Source organism: Cetorhinus maximus, chromosome 18 (genome assembly GCF_964194155.1).
Source record: "Cetorhinus maximus chromosome 18, sCetMax3.hap1.1, whole genome shotgun sequence".
In the NCBI taxonomy this organism is placed as follows: Eukaryota; Metazoa; Chordata; class Chondrichthyes; order Lamniformes; family Cetorhinidae; genus Cetorhinus; species Cetorhinus maximus.
The window spans coordinates 63,653,631-63,674,469 of NC_135896.1; the positions used below are offsets into that span (position 1 = coordinate 63,653,631).

General features: G+C 43.4%; 1 protein-coding gene across 1 annotated transcript in view; it reads left to right on the forward strand.

Annotated features, from left to right (window-relative positions):
• ttc6 (tetratricopeptide repeat domain 6) overlaps nucleotides 1-20,839 on the forward strand; it is a 295,077-nt gene that overhangs the window by 186,267 nt on the left and 87,971 nt on the right. The window contains exon 20 of the mRNA XM_078563283.1: nucleotides 1,702-1,815. Coding sequence (XP_078419409.1) covers nucleotides 1,702-1,815 — 114 coding nt within the window. The remainder of the gene's footprint in view (nucleotides 1-1,701; nucleotides 1,816-20,839) is intronic.

Consider the following 20,839-nt stretch of genomic DNA (forward strand, 5'->3'; position numbering starts at 1 on the left):
TTCAAAGGATCATCCTCCACCATTTCCGCCAACTCCAGCATGATGCCACCACCAAACACATCTTCCCTTCACCTCCCCTGGCGGCATTCCGTAGGGATCGTTCCCTCTGGACACCCTGGTCCACTCCTCCATCACCCCCTACTTCTCAACCCCCACCTATGGCACCTTCCCATGCCCAAGCAGAAGATGCAACACCTGCCCCTTCACTTCCTCTCTCCTCACCGTCCAAGGGCCCAAACATTCCTTTCAAGTGAAGCAGCATTTCACTTGCATTTCCCCTAACCTAGTCTACTGCATTTGTTGCTCCCAATGCGGTCTCCTCTACATTGGAGAGACCAGACGTAAACTGGGCGACCGCTTTGCAGAACACCTGCGGTCTGTCTGCAAGAAAGACCCAAACCTCCCTGTCGCTTGCCATTTTAACACTCCACCCTGCTTTCTTGCCCACATGTCTGTCCTTGGCTTGCTGCATTGTTCCAGTGAAGCCCAACGCAAACTGGAGGAACAGCACCTCATCTTCCGACTAGGCACTTTACAGCCTTCTGGGCTGAATATTGAATTGAACAACTTTAGATCTTGAACTCCCTCCTCCATCCCCACCCCTTTTCTGTTTCTTCCCCCCCTCCCTTTTGTTTTTTTATTATATTATATAATTATATTATATATTATATAATTTATATAGATTTTTCTTTTCCCACCTATTTCCATTATTTTTAAATCTATACCTGTAATGCCCTGTCAGTCTTTCCACCCCACCCCCACTGGAGCTGTACCTTGAGTGTCCTGCCATCCATTCTTAATTAGCACATTCGTTTAGATAATATCACCACCTTTAACACCTCTTTGTTCTTTTGTCTGTGACATCTTTTGATTATCTGCTCCTATCACTGCTTGCTTGTCCCTACAACCACCCCCCCCCCGCTAACTTCTCCCCCCCCCCCACCTTAAACCAGCTTATATTTCACCCCTCTCCTAACTTTACTCAGTTCTGTTGAAGGGTCATGAGGACTCGAAACGTCAACTCTTTTCTTCTCCGCCGATGCTGCCAGACCTGCTGAGTTTTTCCAGGTAATTCTGTTTTTGTTTTGGATTTCCAGCATCTGCAGTAGTTTTTTGTTTTTATCAATGTCCAGATCAACATGGGCAAACTGTTTTGCTGACTACAAATTCCAGTTGCCATGGGAATGGGGCTTTACTAGGTCCATTACTTCAAAATAATTGGCCTAATTGATTGCCGGCCGCTTGCCAGGATCGTGGTGGCCAACCAGCAAGGAGGCTGTTAGTACAAAATTGAGCACCTGCCACCAGTCACCACTGTGTTGCTCATTGACACTTCCTTAAGTCGTTGATTTGTTGAAGAGCCTTACAGTTGTTTGCCCTGTTCACACACGTCAACAATTATCTGTAGAGAATGCCATTTTGGAAAAGATACTGGATTAGAGGAAATCTCCATTTGACCAGCCCGGGTAAAGTCTTTGGGTAGCTGTCAATGAGGCGAACAGCATATTTCATTGAGTAAAATCTGAGTCATCAAGTTTCAGCTGTTGCATATCTTGAGACTGTTAAATGTTACTTAACTATACAGTTTTGGTAAATGTGTGATATTTCATGTTATTTTCTGTACTTACAAGGAATACTTCATATTGCTTTATCCAGCATTTTACTTAATATTTACAAATGCAAATCTCTTTTCCATTGCAGGCATATCATTTGGCTGTTCAGGATCTAACTTCAGCAATAAACATTAATGATACCTGCATCTTAGGTTATTTTAACAGAGCTGTCTGTTATCAGCAAGAAAATGATCTTCAAAAGGTACAATTAGGAAAAATAAAGGGAATTTCCTGAGACTGAATGAAATGTACATTAAAGAGGGCATAGATGTAAGGAGTAGGACGATGTACAATTATCATAGGTTTTGGATTTCCAGGGCCATTTTGTCATGAAATAAAGCCAAAAATTCAAACTGATAAAAAAAAATAGGCAATTACACGTTAATTATGCTTTGATTTACATTATGTTGTCCTGATCACAGCTCCTTTGATCTGGATGTCAAATATCTGCTTGGAGTATTAGGAAGGCAGGAGTACCCTTTCCTCCACCTTGTATTTCATGTTATTTTTCATGTATTTCTTGGTACAATAGTACTCCTTGGAGCAAAGGAGCACCCACATTATGCACTGAATTGTAATCCCAAAATAGGTAGGCTGGGTCAGGTCAGAGGTTAAAGTTCTAAAAACTTCAAACCTGACTACTGTCCACTTCTGGGTTTAACATAACTATCACAAGAGGGGGAGCCAAACTGCTTTCAGAAGGTGCATTAGCAATTTAAATATTTTAAATAGGCAGGAAGTCTTTGATTTGATCTGTATTACAGGTTGAACTCCCTACCTGAAAAGTTTGACATCATTTGCATTCAACAGCGTTCATTTGCACTCATCTGGTAAAATTTGTGCTCAAAAGCAATCATTTAGCTGTCATCTAATATTACATGTACTGTAACTGACATCAATATCATCATTTGCCCCAAACCACAGCGCTCAAACATTTGCAATTAGCAACATCAATTAAGCATTCAGACACCAAAAATGATCACAGAGTTTATTTTCCATATTTCTGATTTTGATAGCTTTAAACGTCATAAAACTGAGCTAACTTTAGAAACAGCAGACCCTGTTTTGTTGAGGTACTTTTATGTGTTTCCCTATGACCTATAACTCATGCAGCACAACCCTGCCCACACCCTCCGCCACACTTGCCCACGACCCTCCTCCCTGACCCCCACCCTCCCCCCTTCCTCTTTCCTTCTTCCCCCTTCCCCCTTCCCCTCTTTCCCCTCCCCCTGCCTTCCCTCTTTCCCACTTACTCCTGCCTCCTCTTCTCTTCCTCCACCCCACCGAGCAGAGATCTCTGTTCACAGGGCCAGCTGGAAACCGGAAGGGACGTTTTCCGGCCAGCCCTGGTGCAGATTTGAAATTGGTGTGGGAGCAGCGATGACCGTGGCAATGAGGTAAGTATTAGGAAAGTCACGGAGTGTTTGAGGGAGGCTGGGAGGGAGTGGTGGTTGAGAGAGGTTGGGAGGCCCGAAGCCTGGAAGGTTGGCAGGGCCCGAGGCCCAGAAGGTCAGTGAGGCCCAAGGCCCAGAAAGTTGGCAAGGCCTGGAGGGTCGGCGAAGCCCAAGGCCTGGAGACTGGTGGGACGGGAGGCTGGGGGCAGAGTTTGGGAATGGGAGGGATAGAGCTAAGAATTTGGAGGCTGGAGGGATGGGGGAAGAGTTTAGACCCTGATACTGGAGGGGTGTTTAGCTCCTGAGATTTTGGAGAGTTTAGACCCTGAAACCTGGGTGGTAAGTGGGTGAAAAGTATAGACACTGAAAGTGGTAAAATGAAGTCACCTGCCCCTTTAAAAGAAAGCAAGTGTTATGACACAGCAGTTGGTAAAGGTGAGTTATTTAAAAATCCCTGATGGAAACTTTAAACAACTGTCATAACCTATATTTTCATTTGGTATGTCTGAGATGCAACTCTGAATTCAGGCATAAAACCACCAGTTCTCGAGAAGTTTTTATATCAATTTGTATTATTAATTTACACAAGTTAAACATATACACATGGCTACAAATTACTACTATCATAACTTTTAACAAATTCCCAAACTAATCTCCACTAAGGCAACAGCAACTCATAGACTGAACCAAACACTAGGCAAAGTATTTTCACTTTACAAATTCAAAATGAGGTTTCTTTCACTTTGGTTCCTGTGCAGACAGTTGTAGGCTTACAGCTGCTTTGATCTTACATGCCTCTGCTCTGCACACACAAAATTGCTGTCTGTTATACCCAGCACGTCTCTTTGTATCACCAGCCCCTTTGAACTCCACCTCTTCTAACAATAAAACCCCTTTCATAGTACCAGTTTTATTAGTAATATAAACATTGCTTGGTCTCTGCTAGCAAGGTGCCAGATTCCACTCCACTTCTTGAATGCTCTTTTCAAGAAAATGCAAATACACTGTACCTCTCTTACATCTCAAAACTAATATACATCAAAACACCCAGACTAGCTGGCTTTAATCCAATTAAGACACACCCAAAGGCTAAACCTCTATTTTAAAAAAAATAATTTCCAACAATATATACACTAATAGCTTCATGATACAAGTGTTATGATCATGTGACAGCACTGACAAATCACTGTACAGCGCGAGCAACTGGGAACTGTAAGCCGAGTTCTGGAGGTTTCTGAGTGAGCACGTATGATCTGGTGCTCTGCCCTATGTCTGAATAAACCATCACTGTTTATTCTTATGTCAGTCTCTCCCAGTTATTGATTGCAAGCAGCAATTGATGAGAATGTAGGAAGGCATGCAGTTAGAGTTCAGTTGGTCAACGTACTCATTTACCCAAGACATAAAAGTGGCGTTGAGGATAAAGAACAAAAGAGAATAAATTTCAAGGCGGGTGAGCAAAGCACTGGAAAGAGCATTGTATTTACCTTGTAAAATAGGTGGCAGCCAACAATTGGAGCAGAGAGCAGGGCTGCAGTTTAAAAAATTTTAAAAGCCTTGCAGAAACGCGATTGTGGGGTACCCGCCAAAACTCAAAAAGAGCATGAAAGCCAGCAGTGAAAAGCCGACAGCTGCAGAGACAGGGTTAAAAAAAACAGTGACAATTTTTAAAGCAGCAATACATTTAAAAGGGTAAATACGTGAAAAATGGCTTTGGACAGAAAATTATAAGAGACCCCAGAGAGAGGGCAACTTAACTCGTGGTAAGCCAAACACCTAGATTCGTCATTACCTGGAAAGCCTATTGGAATTGCAGTTCCCTTGTAGTCATTCATGATCCTGCAGTTCAGTCGGGTCGATCCATTCGACCCCATTTCGGATGACTGGTCTCAGTATGTCAAATGCCTATGGCTCTTGTTTACCGCTAACGACATCGCGTTGGAGGAGAGGAAGAGGGCGATTCTTTTGTCCTCATGCAGGAGCAAACATACAGGCTGATCTGTAGCCTTATGTCACCTAGCGCCCCAGACTTGAAGACGTTCGACGAGTTAATAAAAATTGTACAGAGCCACCTGACACCAAAGCCCTCAGTTACTAAGCAGCGCTTCAAGTTCAATTCAAGGAACAGGCTTCCAGAGGAGACAATAGCTGACTATGTGGCTGTTTTAAAGGCATTAACTGAGCATTGCAAATTCGGAATGTCCATTAGTGATATGTTGAGAGACTGGCTGATATGCAGGATTGGAGGTGATACTATCCAAAGGGGTTTGCTAGCCGAACCTAGTTTAGACTTCAGTGAGGCATTAGAATTAGCTACCGTGATGGAGAGTGCTGTTAGAAATTCCAAAGTTATATAAGATACACAAAATGGTGCCGTCCAGCTGGTCGAGCGGGACAATTCAGCAACAAAAGGTGCAAAACTTTGGACTCCACAGAAAGGCGGGAAACACTGTCTAGCTCCAGACCATTGAAAAACAATGATACTGTGAGAAAAATACATCCAGGCCTCCAGTAAGCCAACAACAACTCAAACAAGTCGAGTGTTTTTTCTGCTACCGCTATGGCAATATAAGGTGGCACTATAGAGAAAGTCTAAAACAACACTATAAAGGCAGAAGGAAAAATCGTGAAATATGCTTCATGGAAGAGCCAGAAGAAATAGAATCAGAAATCCATTCGTTGTATAACTTCAAAGTGGGTAGAACCAAGCTAATCCAAGTAGTCATTACAGTTAACGGACAACCCATTAAGATGTAAGTTGATACAGGAGTGTTGATGTCCATCATTGGAGAAAATACATTTAGATATCTGAGTAAAGGAACCCATCCTTTGAAGTTAGAAGTTTTGAATACAAAGCTGAGGACATACACGGGCAAAGAAATAAATGTGAAATGGGTATGTCAAGTCAAGGTGCAGTATGAGGAACAGTCTGCAAAATTACCCCTATGTGTAATGTCAGGCAGGGGGCCGAGTCTCCTTGGAAGTAACTGGCTGGGAGAGATAAATCTTGAGGGCCCGCTAAGTTCCCAATTTGAAACCAGAAGTGTTGCTGCAAGAAAAAATGAGTACGCAAAGTCCCAACAGGAGAAACCTGTAGAAGCATTACACCGGGACCGAGTTCAAGTTCACGTCTTTTGAAAGGAAATGGAAAATCTATTAAAGGACTTTCGTGCACTACAAAATTCAATGAGCTCCCAATTTGTGCCATGAAAAAGGAAGAGTTAAGCCTGTCTCTGGCCAAGTTAAGGAACGAATTAGCTGAGAAGGGGCAATGATATGTGATCCTCCAGGAAACTATTAATGAGAAAATGAAAAAATTGGAAGAGCTGAAGCAGCAGCTTCAGCAGATGAAGTTTTAAAGCTAGAAGGCCCTGAATTCTCAGAAGAGCTGTCGGAAAACCAAACTACTGAGCTTATTTATGTTCAGCTCGCACCTGAGTCTAGTCCAGCCAATGGCGAAATTAAAGATAAGACAGAGATATGGGTCAGTGCTCCCAAGAAAAGAACACACAGGAAGAAAAAGACCTTCTTTGACGGGTTCAGCGTCGTAGCCCAACAACCTCGGCTTGTGTTTCTGAGGCCTCCTTTTCAGGGGCAGTTGCCCACGATGTCCCTCAGTGGATGATTTCCCACCATTAAAGCTAGAAGGCCCTGAATTCTCAGAAGAACTGTCGGAAAACCCAACATTAAGAATCATCACAGTTTGTGCGCTTAACATTTCATCGCACCATCCTGTGTGCCCATTTTCCACCACCAGAATGGTTGCATCTTCTCCTGGCCAGTCCAGCCTCTTTAACTGCCACTGATCGTGCTCTCTCCTCGCCAACAATCTCCGTTGCTGCCTCCTCGGCTGCTGTGAGGAACCCTAGGTCAGGCACCTTCCTGTGTTGTCATGCAGGACAAGCTGACGCACAAAGTGCAGAGTTAGTGACATGTCAAGTGACACCTAACCCCCTTTTCTGCATGCATCCCCATCACACATATGGTCCCATCAATCACACATTGCATCCAAGCACACACAAAAGGCAAACTTCCACATGCTTTGGCCTTAATTGCTGTGTGGCACTAAGGCTGATCACAGATTCACTCTTCCAGCATAGCTGTGCACTCGCACATATACATTATTGATTATTGTGCCAGACACTCCTGTTGAAGATGCCACACTGGAAATTATCCTTGCAGATCAGAGTGCTCAAACTGTAATGATTCTTAATGTGATTCTTTTTGTTCTCCACCACAGCTAATCACCATCTAAGGACCAGGCTGCAACCATGGGAGGAGTCCGAAGACTCCACTTTTGGGGAATGGAGCAGGTCATTGACCCATTTCCTGCACTGGACCAGGTTCACCTAGTCACCCTAGGGTTGTTCACCTCCTCTGCCACCTCTGTCCAGGACACCTTTGTAAGGCAGGAGGACCTTCTGATGCCATCTCCAAGGAAGTGCACCTCCCACCTTCCCCTGATGGCCTGGAGGAGAATGTGCAGGGAAACATCACTGAACTGTGGGGCTGGTCTGCTTCGGCGGCCAGACATTTCTTCAAATAATGTGGCACTCTCAATCAGTGGAGCATCCTGGCTGTGATGCCCAGCCTGTCTGTTTGAATGGGAGGCTCTTTAATGGGTCGCACGATGATGCAGCATTATCAGTTGATGGTGGGTTTCACCAATGAAAAGCTTCCCTTGCCAATAAAGCACATGTGTTTTCCATGCACACCACTGGCACTAAGAATTTTAATTATAATCGCGTGGGAAAGGGCAAAAGGAAAAAGTGAAAGTGGTGCACCGTTCCAATTATGACAAGGGAACGGCACGCAAACTCGAAACGTAAACTCTGTCTTTCTCTTCACAGATGCTGTCAGACCTGCTTAATTTTTCCAGCATTTTTTGGTTTTTGTTTGTGTAATATGACATCCCTCTTTCTTTAAAGAAGTATAATGCCTTCATGTCAATATACTGTTCTAATCATTAATTTTTTTCATCTAAAACTAAAAAAATGTTAACAATCAACTTTTATAATTAAACTGAACACTTTAAGACTGTTATAGCTTGTTTTCTTTTCTCAAAAATATTATTCATGATATTGCTTAGGTGGTAGGATGTTGTACCTCCATCTGTCAGATTTGGCACTCATTTTTCTCAGTGATGAGTTGTCATGCTGCATAGGCGGTGTTGTTCATGGTGCGCCTGGTGTAGGATTTGTGCTTGATTTTGCTAAGGTGAATTTTGAATGTCTCCAACAAGTAACTTCAGAACCCAATCACCAAGAACAGAAATACCTTGTGTATTTTTATCAGTTATAACAGCTGCAAAATTGACTTTTCTATTGGGTAGTGCTAGTGACTTGCTAGTGACGTTGTTGATTTTAGTGATGCTATTGATGTTGTTTCATTGGTTAGTGATGTCGTTGGTGTTGTTGCTTTTCCAGCTCAGCTGTAGGTTGAATATGGACTATGCTCCTTCTTATTTGCCTACTAGCTTTGGTCTCGATGATGTGTGCACTTGGAGTCTCAGCTTCACCAACAACTTTTGCTGGGCTCCAGGCTTTGATGATTGGATCCTGCACATGTACACTATGTCCTTTCAACAACTCAGGCAGGGATTTGGCATGTTTATTGAAGTGTTGTCCTCCTCCTACCTGCGTATCAGTGAGTTGTTGTCTTACTTCCTCCAGGTCACTTGGGGGGAGTATCTTGCTTGGCAGAGTTGTCTCATATTTTCTTCCATTCAATAGTTCTGCAGGTGTCTGCTTTGAGAGGTGTAGATCGGGTGACAATAAAGCAAGGTTTGTGACTTCCTTTGTCTCTCAGAATTTTGACCTTCTGAAAGTGTCTTTCTATAAACCCGTGTTCCCTTGGGTAGTGTGGTGATGAGGTGATGACGCTGCACCCATACTGTTCAGCAAATTCCTTCACTTCTCTGGAGGTGAACCGGATTCCATTATCACACATTACTCTTTCAGGAGTCCCTTGCTCAGCAAACAGAGCTTGTACTGCTGAGATGATTGTTGTAGCTCTCAAACCTTTCACCTTTCTGTTAAAAGGGAACTTTGAGTAGTAGTCTGCAGCAATGAGATACTATTCTTGATTGGGTGTGAGTAAATACCCTCCCGCAATATGCCACGGTCAGGGTGGTTTTTCAGTAGCTTATCACCTCCTTTCTGCATGCATTTCTATACTTCTGGCATACATTGCTTGTAGATACCATTCTTTCAATGTCAATGTAGATGCCTATCCAGTACACAGCTGATCTGGCTCTGAGCTTACGCTTCTCCATCCCCATGTGGCCTTCATGTATTTTCTGGAGAAGTTCTCTGCATCATTTTAGGTATGATGATTCTGGATCCAGCCAGCAAAACACCATCTTATAGTGAGATGTCCTCTCTGATAAACCAGTACTGCTGTATTGCTGACTGTGTTTGCTGTATCTTATCAGGCCATCCCTGGATCGTATGCTGAAAGAGCACCTGTAACTCTTCGTCATTGATGGTCTCATCTCTAATGTGATTCAGTTTCAATAATGTTATGTTCACTAGGTGATGGATCTTTATATATAGATCTTTATCTCATGTTTCTCCTGTGGCAAGAACCAAGATAGGGCATCTGCTAGCATCATCTCTCTTCCTGGCTTGTACTTCAAAGTGAAATTCTAACTTTGAAGCCTCAAGAGTAACCTTTGCAGTCTTGTTGGAGCTTTTGACAGATTTTTCTTGTAGGTCTGCTCTAGTGGCGCTAATTTCTTCCCACTATGAACTTTCTGCCATTAAGATAGGTATGGAATTTCTCACGTCCTACAACAAAAGATTGTCAAAAGCTCTCTTTCTATGTTGGCGGATGTGGCCTCAGCTGATGCTAGAGCTTTGGATGTGAATGCTATTGGCTTTCCCTCATGTACAAGTTCTTTTGTAGAAGCATCTGCTTGCAGAGTGACAGTTTTCTTTCTGTTGTAGTATGCCAGACCTTTCTCCTTGTATATTACTTCTTTGAGTTTGTTGAAACTTCTCTCATGTGACTCTGACCACTGATACGCAACATCATCTTTTGTCAGCTCTCGTATGTTTGCTGTGTGTTCTTACATGTGAGGTATGAAAGAACTAATGTATTGCATCAAGCCAAGGAAACCTCTCAACTCTTTCTTTTCTCTTGGCGCTTCCATCTCAGAGATAGCTGTGACTTTTCCAGGTCTAGGCTTGATCCGTTCGGTGAGTACACCATTCCAAAGAATTGGCATTCTGCCAACTACACAATGCATTTGCCTGCATTTAACTTGATCGCAGCTTTCCTGGTTCTCTCCACGGTTTTGTGTAAATGGTGCTCATGATCTTTTTCATCTACACCATAAATGTGGATATCATCAGCAATGCTGACTGCTCTTTTACATCCTCAGTATGTCTCGCCTACTTTCAGCTGGAACACATCCCGCCTCGCTTTAAGGCCAATAGGTAGATGCAGGAATTTGTAGCAACCAAAGGTGTGTTGAATGTTGTCAATAGCAAGACTCCTCGTAAAGCATCATATACAAGTAGCCATTTCTGGTATCAAGCTTACTGAAGGCTTTTGCCCTTGGCTGTGCTGGTGTGATCTCTTCCAGTGTTAGAATGGGTTAGTAATTCTTCTTTATTGCCTGATGAAGATCTTTGGGATCCAGGCAAATTCTTAACTGTCCATCTGGCTTCTCTCTTACCAAAATGGAATTTACCCGAACTTTAGGTTCTGTGTCTCTGGTGGTGACCTTTTCTCCCATCTCTACGAGCTCTGTTTCAAGCTTTCCTTTTAGTTCTGTTGGTTCTTTACATGGGGATGAATCACTGGCTTCTTCTCTGAATCAAAAGTGATGTACTACTCAAAATTTTCAAAGCTCCCAACAGTCTCATCAAAACACTGGATACATTTGTACCAGATTTTCTTGCTTCTGATCAGAGGATGCTTTTCAATGGGTGTACTACCTTCAATCCACAGCTTCGCCATCTACATCTCATGGTTTACTGAGATAAGCTGCAGCTCTTCTCAGCTGCTCAATACCAGGATAGCACGACCATCTGTTTCAGTGATGTAGAACATACAGTTAACATCTTTTCCTTTGCCTGTCCCTTTGATTTGTTTGTTCCTAGCTGTCAAATCTCAGTTGTCCAACACACTGTTAGCATGACATTGCTGGGTTTCAGAGCATCTCTCCTTGGGTAACCATTTCCTTTCAAATTTTCAGGAAAGATCTGGTATAGTCTGAGTGGTTTATGTTACTCTGTGCTCTGGTATCAAGCTTCAGATTTAGGTTTATGGCTCTAGGCTTATTTCTCACCCTCTTCCTGATCCAAATGCTTATGTGAATATCTTTTCTCAGGGAAATGTTGCATCCAGCTATTTCATGCAATTGTTTGGTTGCTATGCCCATTGTGTTCTTTTCTTCTCATTTACCCAGTTTCTTTACCTCTGATAACTTGTTTACCATCTTCTTTCTTTGTTCTGAGCATCTTTTCCCAATGATTTGGCTTTCCACATGCTCTGTAGTTTGATCCATATGTGGGACATTTCCTTCCGTGAACTCATGTGGTCGTCCATAGCTCTTGTACGTCTTTCTCCCTGTCTCGTGTGCATTCTTTTGTTACTGTTTCGCTGCATCAAGCTACTGCCTTTTTCTTAACTTTGAAAGCCATTTGGGTAATCATCATCTTCATCTGCCTACTCATGGCTTCATATGGTCCGGCAGTGTTACAGCCTCAGATAGTGTGAGCTGGGGCTTTCCAATCAAATCTTTTAGTACTTCAGGATGTGCAGAGCCCGAAATGAGCTGATCTAGCAGCCTTTCATCTGTGTCCCTGCATTTACATTTTCTAGTTGCATTTTTCAATCTTAAGAAATTGTCAAGCAGCTCACCAGGTCTTGCCTCAGGCCTTCAAATTCATATCAGTGGGTCTGATGATTTGACTTTGGCTGTTGATGTGTGCTGAATTGAAAAAAAATAAACAAATTTAACCTTTTCTTTCTGCCCATAAAGATATGCAGTTGAGTCTTTCCACTTCACTGGTGCCTTTTAGGAAGCTACTGAATGTCTGTCTGCACTTTGGTTTAAACTTCTCAAATGCCTCCGTGACATTATCGGCCTCCCAATTCATTTTGGGTTGGAGCTGCGCATTCATAGCTGTGGTGGTGGCCATTTTGATTTTGCACAATTTACTCAGTTTTTCTCTCTCTGACACTAATTTGGGTTGATTTTTTAAAATCTAATTCAGCATTAAATCTGTTTAAAATGTTGGGTTTTTACTCACAGACACCTGTTATTTCTTCTGGCTGCCAGAAGTTTGTAATAATCACACTTTTAGACTTAAAATGCTGGAGCTTCATCAAGTGTATTTATGGTAGGTCTCCATGTGGTTTTTGGAGAAATACACTGGTCAGAATTTTTACCTCGTCAGGTGGGCGTGCTCCCGACCCGAACAGCGTCCTGACGTCATCACGCACTCGCGCAATATTTTGGTTGGCGGATGCGCCTGGGAGTCAGCAGCACATCCGCCGACAATTAACAGGCCTATTAAAGCCATTAAAGCACCAATTAAATGTAATTTTTCGCTGCCCATCCAACCTTGTGGTTGGCGGGCAGGCGAAAAGGCCAAGCAGCCTTTGCACTTTTTAGGAAACCTCATCCACAGGTGGGATGAGGTTTCCAACTACAATTAAAAATAAAATAAAAATGTTAACTTTTCATTAATAACATGGCCCTGCTCATGTGACAGAGTCACATGAGGGGACATGTTTTGTAACATTTTTTAAATCTTTATTTTTGATATCTTCAGCTACCTGAGGCAGCTCTGTGCCTCAGGGACCTTTTCCTACGCGAAGTTCCCCACTCACCCTCCTCCCACCACCCCACAGGCAGTGCCGCAGCACACGTTTCATGCTGGGTGGGCCTTAATTGGCCTTAACTGGCCCACCAGCGTGAAATCGTAGTCTGGCTTTGATCACGGGCGGCAGTTAGCTTCCCGACAGCTCCTGTCCGCCCCCGCCGAGCCTGCCCAACCAGGGGGAAATCCTAGCCACTGTTGCTCAGCACAAGAATCATATAAGAGTAGGGAAAATCGACAATAGGGCAAACTTAAAGGCTTTGTATCTGAATGCGTGTAGCATTCAGAATAAAACTAATGAGTTAACAGCGCAAATAGAGATAAATAAGTATGATTTGGTGGCGATTACTGAGACATGGTTACAGAGAGAACAGGTATGGGAGTTGAATATCCAAGAGTACTCTGTTTCGGAAGGATAGGCAGGAAGGAAAAGGAGGTGGTGTAGCTTTGTTAGTAAAGGAAGAGATCAGTGCTATAGTGAGGAATGATATAGGCACTGGAGAGCAAGACGTAGAGTCAGTCTGGGTAGAAATAAGAAATAGCAAGGGAAAGAAGTCCCTGGTGGGAGTTATGTATAGGGCTCCAAACAGTAGTTCAGCAATAGGGCACAGTATAAACCAGGAAATACTGGGAGCATGTAAGAAAGGCATGGCAATAATCATAGGTGATTTTAATATACATATAGACTGGACTAATCAAATTGGCAAGGGTAGCCTCGAGGGAGAGTTCATAGAGTGTATTAGAGATTGTTTCTTGGAGCAATATGTTGTGGAACCAACCAGGGAGCAGGCTATTCTGGATTTGGTTTTGTGTAATGAGATGGGATTAATTAATGATCTCAGAGTAAAAGATCCTCTAGGGAAGAGTGATCATAGCATGCTAGAATTTCAAGTTCAGTTTGAGAGTGAGAAACTTGAGTCCCACACTAGTGTTCTGGAGTTAAACGAAGGTAACTACATAGACATGAGGGCAGATTTGGCCCTAGTGGACTGGGCAGGAAGACTACAAGGTAGCACAGTTGATGAACAGTGGCAGATATTTAAGGAGATATTCAATTCATCCCAAGTAAAATATATTCCAAAGAGGACGAAAGATGGTAAGAGGGGGAAAAAGCATCCATGGCTAAGCAAGGAAGTTAAAGATAACATAAAGGCAGAAACTAAGGCATACCAAATTGCAAAGGTCAGTGGCAGGCTGGAAGATTGGGAAACTTTTAAAGATCAACAGAGGGTTACTAAAAAAATAATAAAAAAAGCAAAGATAAATTATGAAGGAAAACTAGCGCAAAATGTAAAAACTAATAGCAAAAGCTTCTACAAGTATATAAAAGGAAAGAGAGTAGCTAAAGTGAATGTTGGTCCCTTGGAGGATGAGACTGGGGAGTTAATAGTGGGGAACGCAGAAATGGCAGAGACGCTTAATCAATATTTTGCCTCAGTTTTCACGGTGGAGGACACTAGTACCACTCCAATAGTAACAGGTAGTGCAGGGGGTATAGAGAAGGAGAAACTTAGAACAATCACCATCACTAGAGAAAAAGTACTGAGCAAACTATTGGGATTAAAATCCCCAGGACTTGATGGCCTACATCCCAGGGTCTTAAAGGAAGTGGCAGTGGGGATAGTGGATGCATTGGAAATAATATTCTAAAATTCCCTGGATCTTGGAAAGGCTCCAGTGGGTTGGAAAAATGCTAATATAAGGTCCTTATTCAAAAAGGTGGGGAGGCAGAAAGTAGGAAACTACAGACCAGTTAGTTTATCGTTTGTCACTGGGACATTGTTGGAATCCATTATTAAGGAAGTAGTAATGGGACATTTGGAAAGTCAAAATGCAACGCATCAGAGTCAGCATGGTTTTATGAAGAGTAAATCATGTTTGACTAATTTGCTAGAGTTCTTTGAAGATGTGACAAGCAAAGTGGATAATGGGGATCCTGTAGATGTAGTATATCTGGATTTCCAGAAGGCCTTTGATAAGGTGCCGCACAAAAGATTAATACACAAGATAAGATCACATGGAGTTAGGGGTAATATATTAGCTTGGATAGAGGATTGACTAACCAACAGAAAACAGTGAGTCGGGATAAATGGGTCTTTTTCTGGAAGGCAAGCTGCAACTAGTGGGGTTCCACAGGGTCCTTGGGCCCCAACTATTTACAATCTATATTAATGACTTGAATTCAGGGATAGAAGGTACTATAGCTAAATTTGAAGATGACACCAAAATAGGTGAGAAAGTAAGTTGCAATGAAGAAATAAGAAATTTACAAATGGATATGGACAGGCTAGGTGAATGGGCCAAAATTTGGCAGATGGAGTTTAACGTGGATAAGTGTGAGGTTATCCATTTTGGTCAGAAGAATAAAAAGGTGACTTATTATTTAAATGGAGAGAAACTTCAGAATGCTTCAGTGCAGAGGGATCTGGGTGTCCTCGTGCATGAATCGCTGAAAGCTAGTATGCAGGTACAGCAGGTAATAAGGAAGGCAAATGGAATTTTGGCATTTATTGCTAAAGGAATAGAGTATAAAAATAGGGAAATGTTGTTGCAACTGTACCAAGCATTGGTGAGACCGCACCTGGAGTACTGTGCACAGTTTTGGTCCCCTTACTTGAGGAAGGATGTAGTTGCATTGGAGGCGGTTCAGAGGAGGTTCACTAGATTGATTCCAGAGTTGCGGGTTTTGTCTTATGAGGAGAGATTGAGCAGTTTAGGCCAATACTTGCTAGAGTTTAGAAGGATGAGAGGAGATCTAATTGAGGTATATAAGATGCTAAAGGGGATAAACAAAATAGACGTGGAGCGGATGTTTCCCCTTGTGGGGCATTCTAGAATGAGAGGCCATAGTTTCAGGCTAAGGGGTAGTAGATTTAAATCAGAGATGAAGAGGAATTACTTTTCTCAAAGGGTCGTGAGTCTGTGGAATTCACTACCTCAGAGTGTAGTGGATGACGGGACACTGAATAAATTTGAGGAGGAGATAGACAGATTTTTAGTTAGTAACGGGTTGAAAGGTTATGGGGAGAGGGCGGGAAATTGGAGTTGAGGCCGAAATGAGATCAGCCATGATCGTATTGAATGGCGGGCAGGCTCAAGGGGCTGAATTGCCTACTCCTGCTCCTAGTTCTTATGTTCTTATGACAATAGTGCGACTGTGAATGTGGCACCCTGGATATGCATTCACATAACTATTTAAGTCCTAACTTTACGCATAATGTAACAATCTAACAGTTTCCCTTGTAAGCTGGCCCATTGACTGCATACCCTTAAATAAAGCATCATGTACTGATGTGTTCACTGTTCTAAACGAACATTGCCACTCTCCCCTATCCTTTGAGTACCCTGCTACACCAGTCTTTTGCTGCTCACCCCTGAAAGTCTCTGACTTTTAAAGAAACATCGTTCAGTAGCCGACACAACTCTGCTTGTCGCCACAGCAGCACATTTCTCCTGCTGCACCCCTCACTCCAACTTCAAGCCTCTCACATCTGCAACACACACATTGAATCATTTCCCTTCAGAGGATGCATTACACTAAGCAATCCCAGACCTACTCCCAGAGGCACCACAAAGCAGGCCACAAATGCTCCTCGAAGCTCTTAGGTCCATATTGTATTTGTAACCTGGGCCATGGCTCACCACCCTGTCATTTGCAATGCAATGCTTAGACCACCAAGCCTGTGCAACGCAAACCCTTCCCTCCCATGCCACACACAGATTAGCACTTTCCCTTTTGATCATTGAATCCTATGAAGTTTATGACAAGGAAAGACATGGCAACCACACATGCTGACTCATGTGCCTCCTTTTCCCTTATTCCAAGATGGCCCCCACCCAGTGTAGCCAGGAGTTCCAAGATGTAACAGCACCCAGGTTCTCCAAGCATGAACTGGAGACCCTGATACACAGTGGAAGCCCATCGGAACACCCTGTTAATCCTAGGGCCCAGGCTGCCTTCTGTACGAACATATGGATTAGAGCAGGAGTAGGTTACTCGGTCCCTCAAGCCTGCTCCACCATTCAATAAGATCAGGGCTAATCTGATTTTAACCTCAACTCCACATTCCTGCCTGCCCCTGATAATCTTTCAGCACCAAGAGAGCCTGGCTTCAGATAGTTGAGGTGGTCAGTACCTCGGGCCAGCACCAGAGAACATGGATCCAGTGTCGTAAGTGCTTCAGTGATCTTCTGTGCTACAGTGAATGAGATGTTCATATTCGGTGTGCAGCCTGGCCTCACTGTATGCAGCATGGCTGGGCTTGGGTCGACACAGGGTGAATGATGCTCATAAGTGCTCCAGTAGCTTGTGTCCATGGTGAATCAAGTAATGTACATGTGAATAGAGGACATTGAGGAGGAGACATTTGATACATCCTGGCGGCATCTCCAAGCACCATGCCTCGATGAGCCTACACACCATCCTTTCCATCTGTTCCTTTCAGGAGAAGAGGGCCTATAACACCAGGGAGCTGGCCAAGACCGGGAGTGAGACACCAAATCTGAGAGAGGTCAGAGCTGCGGAGGAGAGGACAAATTGCCGTGGCATGGATTCCACCATCAGAATGTGTGGGTGACAGCGAGTCCCCCTCCCAGGTGCACATGGCCGTGCGGTTAATGGAACTGCCCAGGTAGTGGCAAGGGTTGACAGGAGAGGGGAGGGATGGGTTTTGGAGATGTCATCTCGGCACTGATGGCGATGGTTGACTTCAAATTATGAAGATGCTCAGCCTGGGAGGCATAAACGGGTGGTAAAACTAGTTTAGGCATGGCTTTGAAAAAGGGCCAAAATGAATAAGGTCGCTGTGCATGACTTCACCCATGACTGCCTTGCGTTTCTCTCAGATCCCAGAGCAATGTCAGTCCCAAGGAGGAGGCACACATGTCCAAGAGTGCACCATCACCACTTTCTGAGGCAGCAGGCACCATCCCAGAGACACAAAACCCAGTGGATTTCAGTGTGAAAGTAGAGTGGGGAGCACCGAGTGAAGTGCGTAGCATCATTGTGCATGAGGCAGTGTAAGAGACAGAGGTGTCTCTGCACAGTTCACCCTGGAGGCGATGGGGGTGGGGGTTTGTGGGAGGCTGGTGGGGGAGGACCATCACACGGATGCTCCAGAGACCAGTGAGGCCAAGCCTCAGGAGTATCCTTTGGAACTGAGTATCTGAACCTGTTGCAGCAGGTAAGTGGTCTACTGGCTGAGTTGGCCCAACGGGTCCCTGCACAAGGTCGGCCACCACGATCCTCACAGCTAGGGAAGTGAGCAGCCTGTCTCCACCTCCTTCAAGCCAACAAGGGGAGCGGAGGACACCACGTCAGCGACAGCACTAGATGGGTCACAGTGGTGTTTAGATAAGTTACATTGTGCAGAGTAAGTGAAACAGAACCCTTTATCTGTGCAAAATGTTAAATATTTACAATATATTTACAGAATATTGGACTTTCCATGCAGTCAAAAGCCTTTTAATGTCTCACTCCCCAGCTGAGCACTGCATCCAGTTGGCCATTATCAATCCTCTTACATATTTTCTCGCAGGATGCTTCCAATGCTCTTCCCCTTGTGTCTCAAAAGCCCTCCTCTGCTTTTCAAGGTCAGCCTTTGACTCATGGAATGTTCCTATTATGTGAAGTTCCGTGGTGTCAGAACATCTCTAGTAACTATGATGTCCCGATTCCTCCCATCTTTGGTCCTATACATGTGGCGATCAAGGCATTTCAGGCTGCTAATGCTGCATTGATGCCTCTATGTACTGAAAGTTGCGTGGTGCTGCACCCTTGTCAGAATGAAGATTCGTAAAGTGGTGGGGAGGGGGGGGGGTGGTGGCATCCAAGGTCTTCCGAACCTGCAAAAAAGCCACACAAAAATACCATAAGGTCAAGGAGGCAGAGAAAACTTGTATTACCGCGTGCCACACAGTTCTGGTCACCACATCATAGGAAGGATGTGATTGCACTGGAGGGGGTGCAGAGGAGATTCACCAGGATGTTGCCTGGGATGAAACATTTAAGTTATGAAGAGAGAGGTAGGATAGACTTGAGTTGTTTTCGTTGGAGCAGAGAAGACTGAGGGGTGACCTGATCAAGGTGTACAAGATTACGAGGGGCATGGACAGGGTGGATAGGGAACAGTTGTTCCCCTTAGTTGAAAGGTCAGTCACGAGGGGACATAGTTCAAGGTGAGGGGCAGAAGGTTTAGGGGGGATGTGAAGAAAAACTTTTTTACCCAGAGGTTGGTGATGGTCTGGAATGCACTGCCTGGGAGGGTGGTGGAGGCAGGTTGCCTCACATCCTTTAAAAAGTACCTGGATGAGCACTTGGCACGTCATAACATTCAAGGCTATGGGCCAAGTGCTGGTAAATGGGATTAGGTAGGTAGGTCAGGTGTTTCTCACGTGTCAGTGCAGACTCGATGGGCCGAAGGGCCTCTTCTGCATTGTGATTCTATGGAAAAAAAACTAAGTTCAGCCTTCCGTACCTCAATTTGCACCTCCATCAGGAGATGAAATTCCAGCCCATGAGAGGTAATGACCTCTCCTTAGGCCCGGCTATTTACAGAGGTGGCTATGTTCATCCAAGTCTCCGTTTAAAAGGTTTTGAAAAAAAACACAACAATTAAATTGACATATAAGCCAAGTGATGTTTCCTTTTGTTTCTATGCAAATATAAATCCTCTAATTGCAATTTAATGTTAGTTTTAGGGAAGTGATATATGGTCTTAAAGAAAGTTTTTTTTACTTTTCAGAGTGGACAGGAGTGTTTAGTAGTCAGCTGTGCAGCCTCTAAGAAATATTACAATAACTGGTATTATTACCCCATAACTTTTAAAAATTATATTAAAAGGGGAGAAGGGCACAGATTTTATCCTGGTATAGGTATCTGAAATTTAAGCAAAACATGATAAGCTTAGGTGCTTAGGTAGCCCTCTATTATTTTGTTTTGATTACTATCTATGCATTCCTACAAAGCTAACAAATAATAGATATCAATGATGCACAGCCTGCTTAAGAATTCACACAATTTTCAATTTATTTTGCTGTAATAACAAGAAATTAAAATTACTTGATCACAGATTACAACAAAATAATTGGAAACCCAAATGTAAGCATTGCTTGGGCTAGTAAAACCAAGTGTAAGCATACCGTACTTATTCATGTAAATGTCAAATTTTTGAGACCGATTTTTTAGGCCAAAAGTCATGGGGTCGGCTTTTACATGGATTAGGTTTGAGGGGTTGACATGAGTGCATGATTTGGACCCTAGCGAAATCCAAAAAAGGCCATTGCAATGGAATAAAGTAAAAGCCAACAACATTAAAGATTTCATATTATTCTGATCACTTTAATAATTTGAATAAATAAAAACAAAACTCAAACATGGAAATGTTTTAGGCAATTATTTACCGGTATTCTTTTTAATTAGTATTTATACATTTACAATGAAACATCTCCAGGATTATACTTTGGTTCTGAAATTTTTGGACTTTGATCTCTGAAAAAGTAGGATTCAATGTTACATGAGATACAGGTATTTTAGGCCAAAAATCATGGGGTTGACTTTTACACAAGATCAATTTTTACATAAGTATATACTCTAAGATAAATACTGTTTGTGGCATGATAAGTAGTCATGGTGAGTATTTTAATAAGATGTCTTTAATTGGGACATTTGTATCCTGCAAACATACGGTGGCCAGTTTGTGGCAAAGGCAAAGGGCAGAATTTTACCCTTGGCGTGCAGGTGTGCGCCCGACACACCCGAGTGTGAAATAAAGCGCGTTGACGTCAGCCGAGCATGCCGACATCAACACGCAACACACACTCTCGCGATATTTCGCTAGGTGGGTGCGCAATGAAAATGGAGGCGCGCCCGCCATTGAATAAGTGGCCAGTTAAAGTCCTTGAGAGACCAATTGTCTCCGACTTTACGTAGCCCGTGCGATTTTCAGGCCGTCGCACGGGCAAAACGGGCAGGCGGGCAGGCCACAATTTGCAAAAC